Source organism: Fringilla coelebs (genome assembly GCF_963513975.1).
Source record: "Fringilla coelebs genome assembly, chromosome: 21".
Lineage (NCBI taxonomy): Eukaryota > Metazoa > Chordata > Aves > Passeriformes > Fringillidae > Fringilla > Fringilla coelebs.
Genome location: NC_140047.1, coordinates 8,248,193 through 8,271,576, shown reverse-complemented (window position 1 = coordinate 8,271,576; position 23,384 = coordinate 8,248,193). Strand labels below are relative to the sequence as shown.

Below are 23,384 nucleotides of genomic sequence, written 5' to 3'. Positions count from 1 at the left end.
TTTGAGTCATCAGGGCACCTTCTGCCCTCCACATGCGAGTCAGAACTTGCATATCTGGGGCACGGAGGTTTGACCTGCCAGCTGTTGAATAAATCACAGCAGACTCCCCCCAAAGCATTAGCATGGAACAGCACACACCCAAGGGAGACAAGATAAGGTCGTTGCAGTGCACAGGAACAATGAGCCATAGAAGCTTCTTCCTTTTGGATGGAGTTGAGAGAGTTGTTTATTACAGAGAAAGTGGGATAGCAGAACACAGCAGCTCATCCACATCCTGTGGAGGCACTGGGCTATGACTCCATAGCCAAGGCTGAGCTCATGTTTGGGCTTGGCTCTCCCAAACCAGCTCAGGATTACCTTCTTTTTCACTCCAACAACTAGTTTTCCTCGATGTTATATATGTCTTAAGCAGTGGAAGTGAGATCCAGATCAGGCTTTAAGGGATGGCATTTACATGTTTTTTCTTGTGCTTCTGGTATTAATTTCATATGCAGTGGAAAAGTAATATCCTGTCTGTCACTAGAGAGGAAGAGATGTGCGTGCATGTATACGCACAGTCATTCCTAACTGTTGAGCTTTTTCACTCAAATTTCGTTTTGGGGAAAATTTCTAAATTAAAATGAAAACCAGATACAGAAACGACAAATGTGAAATACCAATAAGGCCAAAGCTGGAGATGTTTTCTCTTGTTTTCGTAACTCGTGGTCTTTGTGTGTAAGAGTGTATTGCATGGCAACTGCATTCACACTTCCCTTTAATAAAAGATCCAAGCAGATGGACCCACTATTAACGTGTATCCCCCAGATTTGCATATTTCATATTCATGCCAAGATGGCACTGAGCTCACATGGGATGAAGGAGGCTGATATAAACACAATTGCACCAGATTAATGCAGTGATCAAAGAGTATTGTCCCGGCATCCCCGTTAGGAATCCAGTTTAATATTAGTTATTAATATTGTTAAACTCCTACCGGAGTCAAATTAAGGTCTTCCAAATACAGTCGGACAGGGCTCTTAGGTACTACAAGTTGATGAATATGTTATGAATTCCTGAGAGAGAGGGCTAAGAAACAACATTTGCATCTGAGCTGTGAAGAATCCGATGCTGGAAATGTGCAGACCTCGAGCTTTGGTCCGGCGTGCTCCGTAATTAGGACTCGCTTGAAATTCAGATCTTATCCAAAGTCTCTATCTGGGTTTCTCAGAATTCAAGTGCAATCGCTTCTAGTCAGAAGACAAGCCTATCTGTAATATTTCCTCAAATATTAGGCATTACAAAGTGGTATTCTGGAGCCCAAAATATATTTGATTGCATAGTTCTAGTCCATTAATCAAACACTGCACTGTACATACTAATAGGATCAAACATTAGGAAATATTTATGAATGAGCATTGTTGTGACTGCAAAAATTAAACACAGCAGGTTTTAAATACACAAGATCTCAAAAAGGAAAACTTGATTATCTCCTACATTTCTGGTGCCAAATTCAGAGTGAATTTTAAGTGAATCTTAGGTAGCTTGTGGTTGAGTAATTTATACCTCCTTGTAGCTCCCTTCAGAGTGTAAATTACACCTGCTCCCACCTCCATTGAACTGTCCCAAGGAAATGAGTTTTGGGGAGGGGCTGTGTGTCCACACCCTGATGGTACTTGGGGGGTTCAAAGCTCAAACCCAGCTGTGATATCCCTGATTATGTTCTGCCTCTGCAGCTCTCAGCAGAAATAAACCCTTGCTTACCAAAAAGAGCAGTAATGTGATGGTATCTGGGGGCTGGGTGGAGTCTGGACATGGTACAGTCCCTGGATTGTGGGGGTTTTGTCCCTTACTTCAAAGGGGACAGGATTTTGCCTGCTGGATCCAAAGGCAAGGCATGGCACTGGCATGAGGGATGCAGTAGCCCCACAAGCTGTGGTTTTGTCAAGGATAAATCATGTCAAACCAATCTAATTTTCCTGTGGCAGGGCAGCAGATCTCTGAGAGGGGAGGAGCTGCAGCTTGACTGCAGTCAGGCTTTTGACTCTCACTCAGGGGGTGTTGCAGGAGCGAGGTGGGGGAATAGGGATGGGGAGGAATGCTGTGAGGTACCAAACCAGCTGGGAAACACGCTGGAAACTGTGCTTGCTGTTTGCTGTCCAAGTGGAAGGATGGCTTGAATACGGTGCTGGAGGGGTCTGTGCAGCTCTGGCATTACTCAATATTTTCATTAGTGACTTGGGTAGTGGAATATGGATTGCAGCTGTTAAAAGCACCAAGCTGAGAGGGGCTGTAAGTGTTCTCAGAGAACAAGAGAAAGATTCAAAAATCTTAACAAACTGAAGAAACAGGCTGGAAAGAAGAGACTGATGTTCTACAGGGACAGGAGCAAAGATAAATATATGGAAACTATTGAAATGAGTGTCCAGAAATGGCTGCATAGGCAGCATTTCTAAGAGAAAGGGACAATACCATGGGCTAGAAATGAACCCTGAGCCAACAGCGGTGCCCTGGTGTGAGCAAAGCAAAGCTGACACTGCTTTACATAAAGAGAGTGGGGTGTGGTACATTGGTACATTGCTCCCATCTCTGCTGAGTGCTGGGGAGGAGCAGTTTTGTCATCAGACTTCCAGGGAAATGCAGAAAATGAAAAGAACAGTCTAGAAAATAAACCTCCCAAGAGGGGAAGAACTATGGTCCATTTCCTAAGGCTAATGAAGATACAGCAATAATCTCCTCAAATATAAAAGATGCTACAAAAGTAATGAACTGTTGCTCACAGACAGAATTAGTGGGGTTAGACTGCAGTAAAAGTAATTTGGGTTAGACTTTGGGGAAAATGTTCCATCCATAAGAATAGCTGACACCCAGAACAGACCATCTGAGGAGCCTGTGGAGTTCCCTTGAAAACCTCCAGGGATGAACAGGTTAGAGAAACTCTCTTGTCAAGACCAATTTAGGCAGGGTTGATCCTGCCCTGGGGGAAGGAGATGGACTAGGTGACCTCTCAAGATGCCTTTTCCTCTTATCCCCTGTGGCTCTGTGTTTATTCTGTGTGGTGGTGATATTGTGAGGGCGGAGAGCTTGATTCTGCACGCTGGGTAAACATTTTACATTTAAATTGGGAAGTCTTGTTTACTTGCCAGTCTGTTGTTGTTTCAGTTTAAGTTTTACTAATTTAAGTTGAGCACAGAATTATAAATTACAGTGATGGGTGTATGAGGACTGTCTGAGGAGACAGGTGCTGAAACCTATTAATCTATCGATCACATTGATTGGAGTGTTTAATTTAGAGTAGCATGGTCTTATTTTAAAATATGTTTTAAAAGACTTTTAAAAACAATTTTGTTTTATCACAGTGCAGGAACTCTCCTTCTCTCTTGTGGGTGTGTATCCTTAATCAGGCACAGGGAAAAAAATGATGTTGGCATATAGGGAAGGTGCAGGATGGAACCTTTGCTACCACAATGAAAGGAAACCATCAGGTTTTAAATGAAGCCAGGCAGTGGTCTGGCTGCCAATTAATGAACACATTACTGCTAAGTGATAGCTTTTAAAAAAAAAAGTTGCTGAGTTCTCATAATGGTTCTTGCTCCCCTTTCCTCCAAGCCTGCCCATTTACTGGGAGAGGAGCCCCTCCAGCAGTGGATGCAACAATTCAGGGCCTGGCAATGAAGAAGGATCCGGGACTGTAAGGGAGTAATTCCTGCGTAATTCCACAAATTAATTCGCTCAGGACCCGGGGGTTAGCACTAATTTTGCACTAAATACCAGGAGAGCTTTAACGACCGCAAATAGCAAACACTTCAATTTTTGCTTCGTCCCATTCGGAAGCCAAAACTGCCAGGTTTACAGTGCCCTCTAGTATCGCTCCGGAGCATTAGCTTCGCCTGGCACCTCCGGAGCTGCCACATCGCCGAGCATCGCTCACGTCCCGCAGTTTTCCCCCAGCGCTTTCGCAGCGGAGCCGGGGCAGCGGAGCGGGGCTGGCCGGGCTGTGCTGCAGCCAGCCAAGGTCCTGCCTTTTCTCCTCTTCTAGGAGAAAAAAAAAAAGGTGTGGAGTTAAAAATGCGTGCTCTGCTATAGAGGGTTGCAGTGAGCAGGCTGCTTGGAAGAATATGTTCTTGCCCATGGCAGGGGGTTTGGAACTAGATGATCATTAAGGTCCTTCCCAATCCAAACCACTCTGTGGCTCCTTGTTCAATAGTTTGTGCCAATTTGGCAAAGAGATGTTAATAATGATTTGCCTTGAAAGGGTACATTGCAGCTGTTGCTGCATAACCACTAACTAGCAAAATGCTGGGCAAGGAGAAGGAAGGACAAAGGAGAAAAACCTGAGTCATATGAAACCCTTTAGGCATTAGCCAGGACCACATCCCAGCCAGCTGAGGTCACCTAACACAAGGACTCCTCAGAGCTGTGACCTTCAGCCTTGCACAGATCTCTCTGTGGAACAGATGCAGGAAAATTCCTTGGTGGACCAGGTTGTGGCACCTGCTGTAAGAGTGGGCATATTTATACAGCACCTCTAAAGGCTTCCAGCTGCTGGAGCAGCCTTTGGAGCCTCCCTGGGTGAGGCTGACCTGATGTCATGCAGGATTTCTGCTGCTCTGAGAGGTGTCTTGGGAAAGGCGCCATTCCCATGGAGCCAGAGGGGAATCTTCAACTCCTGCTTGCCTCCAAACATACTGTGCCTGCAGGTTAAAATCCTTTTTACAGGAGCTGAACTCGCAGTGATTTGTAAAAAACCTGCCTAGATCGTTGTTCTAAGAAATCATCCAAGTTCCTGGCAGTGAAAGAGCTGGTCCAGATGATGCCCTGGTACATTTTCCTTACAGGGAGAACTATTTAAGCAGTGAACTCCAGCAGGCACAATCAAGCTGGTAGGATGTGGAAGTTATTAAATTTACATTAACTATGGAAATTTAAGAAATGAATTGTTAACACCCATCTTCAGATTTTTTCATATCATCTTCTATGGCTGCTGATGAGATTGTCACGGACAAAAACTGGCATAAAATGGATCTCCTTTAATACCCAGCATGACTGTGCCTGCACTTTCCTTGGAAACACACAGCCAGAGGAGAAAGCTCCCTGTCAACTTAGGCATTGACTTCTGGTTGCTTCAGTTCCTGGGTTACCACTGCAGTCACTCGAGCCACCTTTTCCCCATGGCACTGCAGAGACCAAAATCTGGTTAATAGCAACCATTGTTACTTTTTGAGAAGATAAGTAATTCTTCCTGATTTTGAATTGTGTGTGAGGGTATCACACAAATTAAAAATGGAAATATTATATGAAATAGTAGCCAGTGTGTCTAAAGGACGGGGAGAAGGTAGAAAAGTGTTATTAAAATAAAATCATAGTGAAATTAAGAGGTGTAAAAGGTACAGAGGAATCATAAGGCCATTGGTGTGTATCTAAGGGCTGAACTGGACCTTATTTTTTTTTCCTGACTTTCAGAAACCAGCCATTTGAGATAGTTTTCCCTCTCCTTTGTATTGTAAGTGTATTTGGTACAGGCAGGTGGGTTTGTTTTCCATAGTGTCATTCCTAACTGCAAGACAAAACAAAGGATGTGCAGGGATAACGTGAATTGGCCCTCCATACCCCTCAGATTTGTGGCACACTGACAATTTCTGAAGCACAGATTCTTTTTCATCAAAATATCTCCATGCCCTCTCACAAAGTGTGCATTCAGATACTGACCTTTCATTATTGCCAACGGGATTTCCACACTTGGTGCCACAAGAATCTGAAATAAGAGTTCTGGAGCCCTCCTGCTTTAAATTCTACTTCCTGCAACTGGTGTGCTAGAAATGAAGGGCTATCTCATTGTATATGCAATATGTAAGTGGTTTGACAAGGATGTCTCTCTACAGCTCAAGTGTCAGCTCTGGATGGATGGATCAGGGGTCTTGAAAGACACACCACACATCTCTGCATCACTGTTCATAAAAACTTTACCAAGGCTCTCAAATTCCTTGCACAGCAATACAGGCAACTGTCTCAGCTTCTCAAGGGCACTACACCTTTGATAATGAATTTATTTAAACAAAAGGGAACAAAAAAACCCCTACCTTTGCTGAATATGATAGAAATGCAGCTTTATACTTTCATATTTCATGGGACACGAAGGTTCATCATTTATTGAAAATAAGATTTGGACCTTCAGTAACATCCTGTCTGGATTTCATTTTCAGAGTGAAATGCCTTTCTGGTAAAATACAAGGAAGTGCTTTTCTCAGACAAAACCTTGTGTTCCAGCTGTGTTGCATTATTCTCCTGACTACTTTCTCCCTTTTGCTGTGCTCTCTGTTATAGCTTCTTTTGCCAGCTAAGAAACTTCTTTTGCAAAGCTGTTCTCTCCTTCATATTTAAAAATTATATAGTTCATGTGGGCCAATTTCCACACGCCTTCAGGGACTTCAGATTTACTGTTATTCCTCACTGGCCAAGAGACAAATTAATTTGATTAGAACTCAACCCTCAAGAGAGAATTTTGAGGGAAGCAGAGTCCAATTAAGGAATACCTGGGGTCAGCTAACGAGTGAACATCCCCCTAAGGAGTATTTTCTCCCTCTTCCATGAACTGAGCTCGCTGTACATGAGCAACATCTCCAGATCCAGATGTCACAGGACTTCTCCATGAGCAGGAGGATGAGGTGTGTGCTGCTGGAGAGCTCGTGGTCTGCAGTGAGCATCTGGGAGATGATGGCAGTAAGATAAGATATGGAACTGAAGTGTACTTGCAACACCTATTAGTAATATTTTAACAATTTAGCAACAACTTTGTAAGGCAGGTTATTAGCTGGACAGGACAAAGCAATTTCAGCCTGAGTAGCTGAGTTCTCTCACTATGAATGTTGCCCCTGCATTTTTATATCTGTGTAGTATTCCTGACTTGATTTCTTGCATGGTGTTTCTATGCATTATTAAACTCCCACTATTTTCCACTCCAGAAATTGCTGCATTTAGATTTAGGTGAAATTTTGGTGGAGGGGTTAATCTGCAAAAATGCTAAGTAAGTGCAAACTATTAATTACAACTCCTGTGTTTTTAAGTTCAGAACCCGTGGCTGCAGGAATGAAGCTGGTGCATTGGCTCTCTAAGTTACTGAATACTCATTCTCTCCCTTTGGAAGAGCAACTTGCTTTCCCTCTTTTCTCTTACTCTTCTTTTTTTTTTTTTTCTTTTTTGCTTAGATGCAATGACCAGACTGTTTGTGCTTTCTCATTGTGAATTGTCTCCTAAACAGTGAAAGATGGCCTGGGGGATTTGTTCAGAAGATTAGCATCTCTTCCCAGAGCTGTCCCCAGCTGTATTCACACTTATAAATCCATGGGAAGGACCCTAAAGAGCAATATAGAACCTGGTGATGCAACAAGCCAGGAGACACACACACACACACACAAAGAATAGCCTGCTAAGAGGACAAAGCTAATCAATACTAATAGCAAAGCTGAAGATTTTAAAAGCCTCTCAATGAAGTCAGGCACAATGCTACCAGGCAGTCAATGAAAAATGAAGTGTGCCTGCAGAGAGGCTGGGGGCAGGTCAGAGAGAGAGCAGATGCTGTTTTGGGAGGTCTTGTCTGGGTCAGTTCCCCTGGATGCCCTCACCCCCAGTAACCCAGCCAGGCTGGTAGACAGAGGGGAGAGCAGGGATGGGCATCCAGAGCAGGGTGTGTAAGTCATGGAATCGTAGTCACAGAGTGATTTGGGTGGGAAAAGATCTTTAAGATCATCTCATGCCAAACCCCTGCCACGGGCAAGGACACCTTCCACTCAACCAGGCTGCTCCAACCTGGCCTTGAGCTCTTCCAGGGCTGGGGCAGCCTCAGCTCCTCTGGGCAACCTGTGCCAGGGCCTAACTCCCCTCACAGGGAAGAATTTCCTCCTAATGTCTAATCTAAACCTACTCTCTTCCAGTTTAAAGCCATTTCCCCTCCCACCAAATGCCCTTGTCAAAACAGCCTGAGAGGACAGAGCATCCCTTTGCCCTGTGCGTCAGCACTGGTGCCTGGCTGTGAGCTGCCTGTGAAGAGGAGGAAGGTTGCTCAGCTGCTGTAGTTCTGCCAGTCCTTGGCCCCTCTACTGAAACTGCTACAAAAGCAGAAAATCACCTCAGCCAGAACTAAAGGCAGCAGCAGTGCTGTGGAGCTGCGCTGGGATCGTTAGGGTGGTTAATATTCAGCAGGCATATTGCTAAAAAGGCAGTGCATGCTAAGGAAAGAAGCAACAAACCCCAGTGCTGCACACAGGTCCTTCTGGCAGAGATATCAGCAGTGACAATGTTGTTTGTACAACAGACAACTTGTATCCCCTAAGAGCAGCCCCACTGCCACGCCACATCTCGCTGAGGTCATGGTTGTGAAACCATTCCTGAATAACATGGGCCATCTGTAAGCCCATGAAATAGTGATTAAATGCTTGTTACTGCTTTACTGGTCCTCAGATGACTTCTCTACTTTGACACAAAATATTCTGGTCAAGCTGATGATGTGGCTTTGGTCAGTGGTCCAATATAAATGGCACTAACCAGTACCCAAGCCTGCACATCCACATACAGATATGCATTTTACAAGAAGCCTCATTTAGTTCATAAATAAAAAAAGACCTTAAGGAACTCTTTCAGAAGGCCCCCAGCTGAAGAGAAAGGCTGTCTGTCATCATGAATGCAAGGTGGCTGTAACAGGAAATTTTCAATGTATATAGAGACTCTGTAGTCCAAAATGTGTTCTCAGGCAGAAAACCCAACTCCCTGTAAAGGGCCACCTCTTGCTATAATGCAGGTCTTTTCTGTAATAGAGTCAGTCTGATGTAGGACTATTGCTGCACTGCAAGCTGCAGTAAATATTAATGTGTGAAGCTGGATGCCACTTCTATTTCAGGATGGAGGCAAAAGCCAGCCTGATGGAGGATGAGTTGCAGTCCTGCCAGGGAGCTGGTGCATTTCCAGGGCTTTTGGTAAGGAATTTTTTTCTTTGGCGTGATTGGATCCTGCTTTTCTCTAAAGAATCACCAACCCCTCCATTTTACTCTCTAAGAAAGGCATAAAGTCTGTCTGTGCTTGGGGCTGTCTGTGCTTGGGGCCTTGGGGGAGTGATATTTGCACTTCATGCTGTGTTCATTGGAAAACTGCCCTCGTGCCAGTCCAGCACTTTGTAATGCAGCCCCCCAAGGTCATTCCCTGCCAGGTGATGAGTCTGATGCTAAAAACCCAACATCCACCACCTCGCAAAGAGATTCTGATGTGTACATTGCATTTATTTCTCACAGTGCAATTACTCCACAAAGAAAACTAAACATGTATATAGCTGTGTGCCTTTGCCTATATCTTATAAACTAATCCTTTCCTTTTCTTGCCTGCACCATGACAGTGTTTAAATAACTTACCTAAGCAGGTGTCTATGAGTAGTATTACCAGACCAAACATCTGAATGTATACTTGTCCTTAAACATAATATTATTCTAAACATGGGATATAAATGTAAGTAAATATTATACTAAATATTAATGTTTACTATCCCATGCAACAATAGTTGATTAAATATTTACTAGCCCACTTACCTGTGCTCTTGTGGGCATAGCTGCCTAACTGCTTATGCTACAGAGTGTTTTTGTGGTTGATTAAAATGCAGTTGTGCGTACATCTGCAATGTTTGGCAGGCCTGGTTAAACAGCCACTTACAGAAACAAGCAGTGAATGCTACTCCTTTAAAAAAAAATTAGTTTCTTATTATAGATTCTGCAACATTCACGAAGCTGTTATTAGTGGCATGCTAGGTACCTGAGGAGCAGCAGGTTGGTTTTGAAGTGTTGGGATGCCCACACAGTGTTACTCTGCAAACAAAAAACCCCCAGGCATGAGAAGCAGCCTCTGTTTGTAATGAGTCCTGATTATCAGCTTCAGCTCGCAACACAGGGATGAAATAGAACTATTTTCCTTTCCCAGAAATGTATGTTTCTGTCCAGGAATAATCCTGTTAGATCAGGAGACAGGAAAGAATTGGAGGAGTATCCCAGTATTTTCTGCAGCAGAAAATGGAACAGCTGGGCAAATGGGGGGGGATCCCACACTCCCACATCACAGACTGAAGAAGGAAGGGGTCATGTACCCCCACTGCAGGAGGATTCGGGCAGCATTTAGTGTTTGTTCCATCCTTGTTAAACTTTCTGCTTTCCAGGCAAGCACTGCTGCTGCTGTTCACTCGATATATTCCAGCAGAAGCAATTTGCCTGCAATTAGTCAGCACTGCAACTCAGTTCCTGGGCAATCTCCAGTGGCAGCAAGCACAGCTCCTACTCCCCCTGTTCTCTCTCTAAGCAATTTCCACACCCTCGTAATGCACAACAGAAGATGACCAACCCCACTTTTTGAAAAGTCACTGTAAAAAACTCCTAACAGAAATAACTGCTTTGGTTCAAGATTAATGGTAAAAAGTTACTTAAAAACCTTGTTTGCGAAACTCATTGAGAATTAAATTATCCACGGAATTCCAACAGGGATGAGGAAGAGAAGCAAGCTCTTTGATTTTATGGTAGATTTTAAGCAAATAACCTTAAAGGCTAGAGGTTGATGTGATTGCAATGTCTTTTATTTGAAAGAAATTAGTTCTTCTGGGTTAAAGCTTAACCTCATGGCAAGTTGTTATGCTGGAAAACATCTGGTCAACCACTCCAAAACCACGTAGCACCAACCAGAAGGGCTGAGCAAGGTGAACTTTGTAAGGGAGAAGAGACTGCAATGAACATGGAAAAAAAAATCTCCAAAGAAAGCCATTAAGTGCTTTTTCATCCTAACTAGGTTCATTGTGAAGGGTGGTTGGGAAAAGGGGTAATATGAGACCTTCTTATTGAAAAAAAATATTGATTGTTAGGAATCAATAGCATTAAAAAGCTGTGTCTTAAGCACCAAGCTTTGAAGGCCTCCACAAGCTTTTCCGTTCCCTGTCTATTCTCCTGCCAAAACTTTGATAGATTCAGCCTGCAAACCAGCAAATGCAGTGATTTGATGGTGGCCAATATATATTAAAAAAATTAAGGTGTCAAGCATGAATTTTATTACATCTGCAATCAGATGTAATTCCTTCAGTCAGCTCATCTGCAATTAAGTCCAGCTGTTCTCAGTAGAAAAGACTCTTCCAAGGAAATTGCTGTAAAATTTAATGGGAGAATTTTCCTTGGTGCTTTGTTTTAAATATTGTTTTCCTAATAGGCTTGTAAAGGGCTTTGCTTTTTCATTCAATAGGCACAAGATCTGTAATTTTTCAGGCATTAGAAAATGAATAGGTCAGTGATAGAGCTCATAAAACTTATACAAAGATTCTCATTGTATAGCAACAGAAGGAGCTTTAATAACTTGAAGAAGAGGAGGTTTTTGAATTTTTCTTTTTTGCTCTGCATAGTTTTTTGTTTACATATGAAGGGCTATTTTTTAACTGACACATCAGACAGTTTGATCGATATCCTTATTGGGTTTCTTGTGCCTAGAATTGGGTATGACAGCCAGAGAGGGGCACCAGATTGCAGACTTCAGAGGATGATCCTTCATTTCAATATTGCAGTGTAACATCCCACAAGGACCAAAATATTGCACCACGAACCCACGACACTGCAGTGCTTCCGCCTGCTGTCCCAAAATCCTCTTCAGCCTTTAAGCAAATGACGAATATTACCAACTTTTTTATCTCCTTCCAGTGTGTCCAAAGAGCATCTCTTCCCTTTTTACCACTTAGGCAAAGCTTGGATGTGTTTTTCCTCTCTAGCAGCAATCTTTCAGCAACATTTTCAATCTGTGTGCTTCTGTCACTTCAGGAGAACAGTGCCTAAAATAAAACAGTGAGATTTGTAATTATTGGCATTATTTTAAGATGTAATGCTGAAGCATTAAATATAACAAAATGAAACTATTTTGAGGGGAAATGTTGAGACATGAATGATAGCAAATGGTGTTACCGTGGATTTATTTTCACCCAACCAAAATCAGACTCCTTCTCTAATGATGAAATATGACCTGGCTCTTGCAGAGAGAGTAATTTGTTAATTTGTTTAACACTGTTCTCTGAGCAGGAAAGCCTTGCAAGAAAAAGAATTGAGAATGGATCTAAGGTGCAGATTATTTTGGGGGACAAAATGAAGCCACTTGTTTTTCTTTAAGACACTGATCATATTCCTCCTCTGGCAGCTGTGAATACTGAGGGGAAAACAACTCGCTCTGGTCAAAAGCTGCATTATCACTGTTACATTGGTTTGCAATGAAAGAGGTGAAATTATCTATCAACAAAACCCTGCTGCTGAGGCAGTGGAAGTCTTTTTACTAGTACAGTTTATTTGAAGAGCAGGAATGAGCTATACAGTTGGAGAAATATCCTTTTGCTAGTATACCCATATAGCTACCTTGGCAAAAGCTCATGGCTTAGAGTCCCATCTCCCATGTCTGCAAATAGCAAGAGTTAGCTGGCACAGTTTGGAACAGTTCTCCAAAATAGTGTAGCAGAGAAAGTCACAGAGGAAGTATCTGCTGAACATGTATGTTCCTGTGTGCAGGCTCCAGAACAGACTGATAAACCTGTTCAGAGATAATTAATCAAAAGGGTTTGGATCAGGAAATGACAAGGAGCCAGAGCTGCAGAGGAGTGCAGAGGTCTCTGTAGAAGAATGTCTTTCACAAAAGTGGTTAGAAAAGGAACCTCAGAAGCTCATGATGAACAAGGAAGGAGAGAAGAGCTAGAACACTGTCAAGCTCATACATGAGGTGACCCTGTATATGTGTTTTATTTGTATAGTTTGCTTGGCTTTGGTTGAGTCACTGCCTCCAGAATAGGGTCTGTGATTTTCACCTTGATGTAACTCCTGCAGTTGCAATGTTTGGGGGTTTTGCTGTTGTCTGAATTAATCTGCTGGGTGCCCCCAGCTACAAGGACTAGAACAGCTGTCCGTGTTCAAGCCCGTGCTTGTGTCTCCATCTCCTAACCCATGTGGGAAATACCTAAAAACCAGACCCAAAGTCATGGTGGGAATTATGGATAAATGGCATCAGCAGGATGAGAAAGCTGCAAATAGCACAGAGGCATCATTGTCTGTTGATTCACTCCAGTTCTTTGTGTGCCTCTTTTCCAGCTGATATTTAAAACTTACACCTGATGTACAGGAAACTTTAAAGGTATCTGGGTCACATTTCAGCCAGTACCTGAAGGGAAGCTAGCCCAAAAGCTCCTGGTAGCTCCGTAACAGAGCAGCTGCTGTAGGAAGCTGGAGATCTGGTTCTGCCTGCTCCCAACAGTAAGTGCCTTTATGGTTTGTGAGCAGTGATCCATCAGGAGGTGCATGACAGCTTCTGGAGAAAGCTTTCTTGGTCTCTGAAGGATTCAAAAATTATTCAGCCATCAAATTCACAGCCTCTGTATCAGCATTTACCGATGTATTTGGCTTGAGTGAAGAAGAGCATATATAGAAGTCTGGCTCAGTTTAAAATAGTAGATAGTCTGGGATCCAGTATTGAACTGTTTGAGAAGATGCAGGCTCTACCTTGCATCTAAATGTTTTGGGGTTTTTTTCCCCTTCAGCTTTACTCTGTACTCAGAAGATGACCAGAATTAATCTCTGTGTTTTAAGTATAAAAATTGGTCATGGAACTTTGGAGGCTGTAGCGCTTTAAAGTCTCAGGATAATACTTTCAATTCTCTTTGGGCTTCAAAAAGCAGAAAGACTCTTTCCATGATGTGATGGGCATCCTCATGAGAGCACAAGAGAGCATCTTCACCTCAGGAGGTCACGGGAGGTTTGCTTTAGGGACCTGACTGGCAGCTCCTACTTTTCACAAAACATCTGTCCCTCTGGTACCTGAAGTTTTGGTTTGCATCCAGTGTCTTGAACCCAGCTCTGGAACACCTTGTAGACTGAGCTACATGGGGAAATAGCATTTGTGAGCTGTTCCCTTTGTCCATCAGGAAGTGCCATGTGTCTACACACAAGTTATTTTCTAGCAGCCTGTCTCACCACTTGGAGGGAAATAATTAGACACCCTGAGAATGAAAATAAGACTGCTTGGCATCTCTCTTGTCCACTCCTTTTGCATTTCTTGCTGCAGTTCTGAAGCACCACAGCCAAGTCCCTGTGCACAGCTCAGCCCCACACAGGATCAATAGCAGAAAAGATAAATCTGTTGGAATTGACTACAGGCTGTTCTGTCACTAAGTGATGATGAAAAATGATCACTACTTGAATACACTGCATTTTTATCTTTAAATCTTTCAATAGAAGCAGTGTCAATAACAGAGCACTAAATAATCTCCAGATAGAAGGAAAATCTTTCTTTTTTTCTTCCTTTTTTTTTTTTTTTATAAGAGGGAAGATGGATGTCACTTTTTTTGGAGGCCTTAAATACTGAAGTGCAGAATTAGATCTGCAAATTCCAGGAAGTGATTGTCTGTTTAGACAAACTGTGTGTCATTTTAGGAAAGACTGGCTGGATTCTGCTTGAAAACATTGCTCAGTTCCACATCATCAATGCACCAGAGTAACTCTAAGTGGAATATGCAGAAATAAAATAAATAAGGATTTTTTTTTTCATGTTCCTTTGGGGATAATATATCTCTCTGAATTGGATACACCTGCCAGAGATGGCCTTTCTTAGCTTTAAAATATGTCTGACCTTTCCCTGAGCTAACTGGATGCAGTTTACCATATTGGCCCAAGCATAAAGCAAAGACTTTTTCAGATAATGGCCTTTGGAAACAATCCAATCCTTTCTGTATCTGCTGCCCACGCCACACATCCCAACCCTGTGGACACTGTCAGCTGGCACAGGTGGGGCAGTGTGCAGGAGATGACAGTGCACAGTCCTGCCTGTGGCTTTTGGGTTTGCTGCTCTCGGTGGGGCAAGACCCAAAAGGGCTGACCCTGCCTGGGGGTGCTGGAAGCTCTGTGGCCCCACTGTGAGGGCATCTGACCCAGTTCTGTCCTGACAAAAAGAAGCTGGGTTTTTGTTTGAAGCCAGTTTGGTTCCGCATCATCTGGTGCCTCCACTATCTCCAAGTGTTGATGCCCCTTTCATTATGAGAGAGCAAGGAACACTCTGCTGCCTTTGACATCAAATTGGTTAACTTTTATTTCCTATAACAGTGTCTGAGGGGTTAGAAGCTTCTGGGTAAATCCAGTCCAGTTGCAATTTGAGCAGTGTCAGTTGGGTTCTGGTAGCATGCTGAGTGCTGCAGTGACTCAGGGATGCTCTGAGCACTTTTTGGATATGTGTGTTCCACCCAAAACCCCCTCCAGAGTCAATGCTCTCTTGGTTGTAGACTCTGTGAACTGAGCTCTGTTTAGATGCCCTGCAAATTCCAGGGTAGGGTTGTGAAGCAGGCAGCAGTGCTGTAAAAGGAGTTATTGATTGAAAACTCCCTTTGTATGTTCTCCAAGTTTAGTTCAAGCTGCTTTCCTGAGTAAAGGTCAAGATGAAGCACTGAATTTCTGAAATGTTAAAGTTCTGAATATCCCAGAACTTTGCCTTATTCTGCCTGTTTTGTCTGGATATCTGTTAAAAAGTTTGGCTGTCCATCCTCTTTGATGGGTTGATGAACAATAGTGAGTGTGGAATAGCTTGAAGTAAATACTGGTCTGTGCAGTTGCTAGAACTGCTTGACTCATCTGGAAAACAGCAGGTTTCCATGCCCTCATTCAGCCTCAAGCCTACTTCACTGTATTTATTTTTGTTGTTTGCCTCCTCTTTTGACAGGTAGAAAAAAAAGAGGGCCTGCAAGAAAAGCAGTAAAGAGTAAAAAACCCGACCTTATTGTTTCAGGATGGTTGGTGCTTTAAGGGGAAATCAGCCAAGTTTCATCTGTTAAAAATCCTGCTGAGATTGATTGGTGTATGGAGAGGTGATTATAAAAGCCAGCAAGTAGCTTAATTAGGATGGAGAGTTATGAGAAGTAGCTTGGCTTTTGTGAGAAGTACAGGAGCAAATGACTCTTGGCAAGTGGCTGGTGGAACAGGGAAAGCTAAGCTCAGGAGTTAGAGGATTGCTGCTTGGCATGCTGCATTTGTATTTAGAAGGAATAAAGCTGAGGATTGCCAAACACATGCTCGAATCTGGTTCATGTCAGGCCTTATTGTCCTGAGATTACATTTTGCACAAATAATATTTACTAATCAGGGACTTGAGAACTCTCTGAACTTGTCTCAGGGATTTTTACTGTGTCAGGCTTTTCAACGAGCCGGGGGAAAAGCAGCCTCGGCTATTCCAGTCTGCAGGTGAGAGTTTGCTCCTGACAAGAAGAAATGCCATATACTGTACCATGAACATCATCATATTTACTCTCTTAACAGTGGGTACAGTGGCCATCTAAAACTTCCCTGTGCCTGTGCAGTGAAGAGCAAGAGCTCCTGGATGTCTCAAGCAGGTATTGAACGACCATCACACTCCGAGCTTCCCCTCGCCTGCTGCAAAATCCCTCCGCAAGAACCTGGTAAGAAGGAGAATGGAGCATTATGTATTCAACAAATTCTGCTGACTGCTGCTAGGCAGTGAGGCTGGAATGATTGTGCCAAATCCTGATCTTTCATGATAATGGAAGCGGAATTTTCCCCTAAGCAAGCCAGTATCAGAGAGAAAACCCAGGGGACAAGAGAGAGCATTTGAAAATACGGCCTAGGCATTAAAAAAAACCCCAAAACAAATAGGCTTTAACTAGTTAAATTACAGAATACACAAATATCCTAGAATTATGTAAAAGCCTGATCCTGCAGTCTTTGAGTGGGGAAAACAATGTTTAACTGACTCTAATACTGCAGAATCATCAGTATAGACAAGAAGAAACAACTGGGTCATTCTGTCTCAGCCACTTGCATATTGCAGAGCTACTTGTCTGTTCCTGCTATTATTTCATCCCTGCTAATGTCTTATTTAACCTGCTCAGGATAGTTGTGATTTTGCAAATATGCAAAATAGATTAAATTTTAACAACATCATTTAAAAATACATAGATTTGTGCAGATTTTTCAAAATGACTGGGATCTGAATGTGTAGGGCAACAGAACACGACTCAAAGCCCAATTTAAAGAAAGTACGTTTTGAGCAGGCATCAACAGATAGACTGAAAAGCAAGGCAAAAGCATAGGGGTTTTTTTTAGATGTTGAGTGGACTAAATGCAATGTGAATTTATCTGCAAACCATCTGTGATTTCTGGTATTTTTTGGTGCCTTCACAGCTCTAATTTTAAGCAGTTCTGTAGCCTTTAAATAATGGTACTTTCTTCCCATTTGGTTTTACAGCAGATTCCCCATTTGATCACTGAATGTTTAAAGAAAAGAAGTACTGAGTTCTCTGCAGATTGCACACATACAGAATAAAACAGCAGCCTTTTTTTTTTTTTTTGCAAGTAAAGTTTGACATATTTTGGGACAGAATTCCTCATGCATAAAATAACACCATGGGTTTTGCTGGGTATGGTTTACTTTTTGTATTTTGCTTTACACTTCTCATGTAAATTGGGTGCTGGGATAAGGTGTTAAGTTGACATCTCCAAGGAACCAAGTTCCAGAAGCAGCACAACACAACAACAGATCTCTTTCAATTTTCTTAAAACTGATGTCAAGAGTACCAGTTTCATCAGGCAAGAGGGAATGGAAGAGTCATAATCCAGCCAGCCCTTGGTAGTTCTGCAGATCAATCTGGATTCTCTGTGTGTCATGGGGACACTTTATAACCATAAACTGAAAGAAAACACTCTGGATTACCGGATAGCCACCTGAAAATCATAGTTTCTACAGTTACAGAGACCCTCTAAGGGGACAGAGAGGCCTTCAGGTCTGTTTTCCACCCAGCATGATGTGGGAGAGGATCCTTTTGAATGTGAGCCTGGTCCCTGAGAGCATGAAACAATAGGAAGCTAACTCTATTCATCCCACAGGAAATCTGATGATAGCTACATCATTGTCAGCTCGGTTCATTATTTCACTGTTTCTTCTGGCAGGAGTGTTCAGATAAGATTTTTGCTCACTATTGTTGGATATAGTGGGGGATTCTGATTCAGGGAACAATAGGAAAGAAATAGCACTGAAGAGCAGGTCTCCTCCACATCTGAAAATGTCTTGCCATTCCAGCCTTCTCTAAAGGGAGGCAGGACTCATTCCCTTCTCTTGGCAGAAGCCTCAAATATGAGTCGATAACCCCTCAGCTTCTCTTCTGTTTCAATAATGCATCATGTAGTAAACTCTGTGGCTAACTGAAGACTGAAAACCTGAAAGAAATTAATAGGAATGTAAAAATAGCAAGAACATCTTGCCAATTGCATTATTGAGCATCACAATTATTTGAACAACAACAACAACAAAATCAGTTTATTATATTTATCTGAAGTGCTGTCAAGAATGTAGCAATGAAGTATAAAGAAATGAAGAGGTTCTGGTGATGAATATCAGTCCAGCTTGCCATAGAATAAATATCAGCATTTATCTCTGTCAGAGGAGGATAAAGATAATTTCTTATGTTATAAGTTATTTCAAATGTTGAGCCCCGTTCGGACGTTTTGTGAGAGATTATCTGCACTTGCTTTGAAGCCCAATAGTGGCCATTAATTGTCTCTCCTGACAAGGAAATTAATTTCTCTTAAATGAGAATGCATTTCTAATTGGACACTTTCTTCCCTGACAAATTGTTTACAGTACCTCTGCAAGGATTCTGAAGTCATTCCTTTGCTTTGATGTTGCTGATTAATTACAGCCCACGTGGTTCTTAGAAGCTGCAATTTGAGTAACATACTTTGCTGTGAAATGTTCATCTTAATTACACACTCCCCCAGCCAAGCTTCTTCTTGAGAAGGGAGCTGAACTTCTCTTGCTGCACGTGATGCCAGGCTGGATTGTTACTTTTTACCCTCCCTTCTCTCCAAGTGAGTTCAGAGCTTATGTACGATCCGAGACTGACAGCACCCAAAATGAAATTCTCTCTTTAGCCACAGAACAGATCCAGAACTGGCAGCTCAGAGCAGCTTTCCCTCTCCCATCTCGTAGTGTCTCTGCTCTGCATGGAGCAGCGCTGATGGGGAGAACTGAGCTGGCTGGAGCAACACTGTGTTAGCACAGGGGTCTGCCACAGCTAATTAGCCAGGCTGAGACACAGGGTTAATTAGTGTGGGCAGGATGTTGCACTAAGGGAGCACCTCTCCACATGACACCAAGTTGTGCCATGTGGATTTACCCCCTATGCTTTAAATGTGATTTTTTTTGGTGGGAGATCACCAGGTCCTTGAACTTCTGTTGGAGAGGATAAAATATACCCGTTCTGCTACTTGCTCAGGTGAAACTTGCCCATATTGAGCCACACAGATAATTTTGCAGGAGCCCACTCAACAGCTGTCAGATAATAAGATTTTTGGATGTTCCGAACATCAGCTGGATTCTTGCTTTTATGTTTTATTAATGATTTTAAGGCAAGAAGATTTTTATCGGTGCCTTGGAGATATCCTGGTTCCACATATTTTCTCTCCATAATGCCCCCTTACAATGCACCTGTAATGAAGATGAAATGAACATACTGCCTTGGCTTGGGCAAGCTGCCAGTTAAGGAATTTTGCTTAAAAGAAATGAGCAACATCGGCAGGGCAATGCCCTACAAATGAGCGCACAAAATGATGCAGCCTTTTCCTTCTGGATGTGGCAAAACAGGAGGAGGAATAACAAGAGGAAAAGGAGCTCCTGCTCTCCTCTTCAGCCATTATCTGTAGGTGTTGAAGCAGCGCCTGCCTTAACTCCCCACGGAGCCAGCGGAGCTCTGAGTGCTCTGAATTGCCTGTTGTCTGTTCAGGAGGACTTGGCTCCTCATTTATGCAAGAAAAAGCAGATCCCTGGAGCAAAAAATTGTGAATGCCCTCCTTTGAGTTTCTAAGGCAAAGCTATGTAGTGCACTTTGTTCTATAGGGGCAAGTTCCAAATGGTTCCTTATATATTTATGGGTTTGTTTTTAGGCCACTGTTTTGTCGTTTTGTTTAAAAATAGTAAAATACTGTCAAACCTTTTTTGCTGTTCCAGGTAGCATTGGAAATCAGAGCTCCTTGCATTTGGGCACCACAATGACAGGGCTCTTGGAGATAATTAAAATAAGTGCAGTATTGACATGTAAGAATATATGTTTTAAAATAGTAACTATTAAATAGAAGAGAATCATCCATTTCCAAGTGATAACACATAAGATAAGTTACAGACATCTGCAATGTACACCGAGAGTCTGAACATTGTATTGGGAAGAAAAAAAATAATGTCGTGCAGGAATGATTTCTCAGTCTGCATGTATTCCCTTATAACACAATACTTTCTTGATCAATCTCTTTTAGTCCAAAGAAAGGAATTTTATGTTTAAAATAACTAGCATTACAGATCCATAAAGAGTTTAGCTTGCTGGTCTGGCTGAGATAGTCCTGTCCATTCTGCCTCTGGCTGCTTTTCTTTCAATCAGTATTTTTTAACACAAAGAACTATTCCTACCTTGTTCCTATTTATCTTTCTAAGTGTGCTCAGTCTGTTGCTGATTCTTTAAAGCACACTGCTATGTATTTCCCTGGCTGTGTAGGCTGAACTCCATTGCTTCAGCCTGTATTGCTTCCAGGTTTGCTTTACCCCGGTGCTCGGATAGAACAGCATCCCTAAGCTCAAGAGGAACCGCAGCCCTTTCATTTTCTCATTCTTCATGCTAAGTAATAGGGTTTCACTTTCCAATACCTCACATGGTGTTCTGAGAACATTAAATTTATTGGATACAATTTTCAGAATCCATCACTTGACAGACAGAAAAGTGTCACTGAGTGGAGAGCGAAGCTTCGCTTCACTTGGCCACTGACACCTCGGCTGTTCCTTGTTGTATTCATTTCCATTTTACATACAGAAAAAGAAAGATCACCCATGGCCAAAGAATCTGTGTGGATTATGTTTACTGAATTTAATTAATACCTTTATGAAAAGGGGTTGTTATTTACTTTAGAAGCTGAGAAAACAAAGGACCCATCCCTGTGCTGCAGTTTACTCTGTGTGGAGAGACTATTGGCCTGTGCAGTGCTTCATTTACTTTAGCTCTATTTATTTTAGCTGCATTCTGAGGGTGAAAAGAGCTGGCAGTGGCATGGGAAACACAAGCAGCTCCTACAAAATCAAACCAGTACTGTTCAATGCTGTGAAAGCACTCCTGAACTTTGCAGTGATTTGCAAAGGTTGGGTAACGAGGGCCTTGTTTCAGCAGTAATCACAACTGAAATATAGAAACACAGAATCGCTGGTTTGGATTAGAAGGGGCCTTAGTGGTCATCTCATTTCACCCCCTTTCACTGCACCAGGCGGCTCCATCACTAAGACAGGGACTATAACGTGAGACTTCCAGTCTCCCAGGAGCATCTGGAGGATGGAAATGCTCCTGCCTGCATCATGCTCAGTGCAGTTATTGCAGCAGGACTGGGGCCAATGCTTCCCATTCCAAATGGTTTTATTTCTGGTTCTGCGCCTGGGAAACACCCTACAGATCCACAGAAGGGAGGGAATAAACCCTACAAATACCTCACTGTGGTCTGCTGCTTCCACAAGAGGGGAAATGGAGCTGCAGGCACTGATCGCTTCCCTCTGGTGACCAGTGACAGGACCTGAAGGATCTGGGGCTGTGCCAGGGGAGGTTTAGATTGGATTTAGGAAAAGGTTCTTCCCCAGAGGGTGCTGGCACTGCCAGGCTCCCCAGGGAATGGGCACGGAATGTTTGGAGGACATGGTGGGATCGTTGGAGTGTCCATGCAGGGCCGGGGCTGGACTGGGTGACCCTTGGGTCCCTCCCAGCTCAGGATATTCTGTGATTCCACGATTCTCTAATTTCGTGATTCCAGGCATCCGGACGTGGCACGGGGCGATGTGGTTTAGGGGTTAGTAGTGGATGGTTAGAATTGATGATTTGCAGATTCACAGAATATTCCGAACTGAAAGGGACATCACACGAGGATCATCAAGTCCAACTCTCAAGTAAATGACCCACACACGAACCCACAGCCTTGGCGTTGTTAGCACCATGCTCTATCCAACTGAGCTGATCCTATGATATCACAAGTCTCTTCCAGCCTTGCCGACTTCGTGATTGTCGACATAAGCGGCGAAGGAAAAGAAGATAAAAATTTCTCAAAAATCGCTTAGCGGCAATCACCACCCGGCCCCCCCACAAACGTCGGGACTACATTTCCCAGCGTGTACCGCGGCGGCGCGGCGGGGCCGGCGGTGCCGGCCAAGATGGCGGACGGGGCGCTGAGCCCCGGCGTGAACCTGGAGGCGTTTTCCCAGGCCATCGCCGCCATCCAGGCGCTGCGCTCCAGCGTCACCAGGGTCTTCGACTGCCTCAAGGATGGGATGCGCAACAAGGAGACCCTGGAGGGCCGCGAGAAGGGATTCGTGGCCGCCTTCCAGGAGAGCCTGCACTCCGTCAGCCGCGACCTGGGGTGAGCAGCGGCCCCGGCGGGGCAGCCCCCGGTGGGCAGGGAGGGGGTCCCGGGGTGTCCTGGCTCCTCTCGGCGCCCGGCGGGGCCGTTTTCACTCCAGGGCAAAGTTTTAGGCAAATAAATGCGAAAATGCTTCGTTTTGTTTCTCCCCCCAGTACCGTGCGGTTAACCCCTTCGTGGTGTTCTGCTCCAGAGTCTCCAAAGGGTTGAATATATTCATAATATTTACCTGGTTTTTGTTGTCGTTTTGTTTTCACGAAGGACCTGTCGGTGGGATTGCATTCACAAGGTGAAGGTGTTCGGCTGCAGGGAGATTTATCTCTATATTTGAAGGTTTTTGTTAAAAATTAAGACACTTTCTAAGTGCAGTAGCATCTAAGGGGTTCAAGAATGATCGTTTTAATACCAAAACTTATCAGGCTGGAAAGTTATCCCAGGTAAGTGTAGTTGCTTAGTACCAGCAGGTGTGTTTTGTGTAAGTAGAGACAAACTGCTGAGTCTGGAGATGTGGAGGAAAGTTATGGGCAGAAGAGAGAGGAGGCACCCAGTTTCATTCAGCAATTTTGTGTATTTAAATTGAAGACCCCTACACAGACACAGGAACTGAGTACTCAGTGTACACTTAGAGGCCAGGTTCAGTGGTGAACTTGGCAATGTGAGGTTTCTGGTTGGACTTAACGATCACAAAGTGTTTTCCAACCTCGCTGACTCAATGATTGTCCATGCTGGTCCCACCGCTGGGTTGCTGGGTCTGGCTGTATCCTCCTGGGAGCCACCAGCACTGTCCAGGGAGGTGTCCTCAGGTGCTTAACCACCCCTTCCCAGGATATCTTCTGCTTCAGGGTCTTGTGTTCAAGACTTTCTTTCTTGTCAATTAAAAGGCCTTGCTGATTTTTAGCTGTGATCATGGTAATGTAATTTGTTACCCACTTCTCTTCTGTTGGG

General features: G+C 43.4%; 2 protein-coding genes across 2 annotated transcripts in view; both read left to right on the top strand.

Moving 5' to 3' along the window:
- The window catches only part of TTF1 (transcription termination factor 1), a 178,122-nt gene that overhangs the window by 98,990 nt on the left and 55,748 nt on the right, over positions 1-23,384 (top strand). The gene's annotated exons all lie outside the window — the stretch shown is intronic.
- MED27 (mediator complex subunit 27) overlaps positions 22,225-23,384 on the top strand; it is an 80,996-nt gene continuing 79,836 nt past the window's right edge. The window contains exon 1 of the mRNA XM_084219483.1: positions 22,225-22,439. Coding sequence (XP_084075609.1) covers positions 22,234-22,439 — 206 coding nt within the window. The 5' untranslated portion in view covers positions 22,225-22,233. The remainder of the gene's footprint in view (positions 22,440-23,384) is intronic.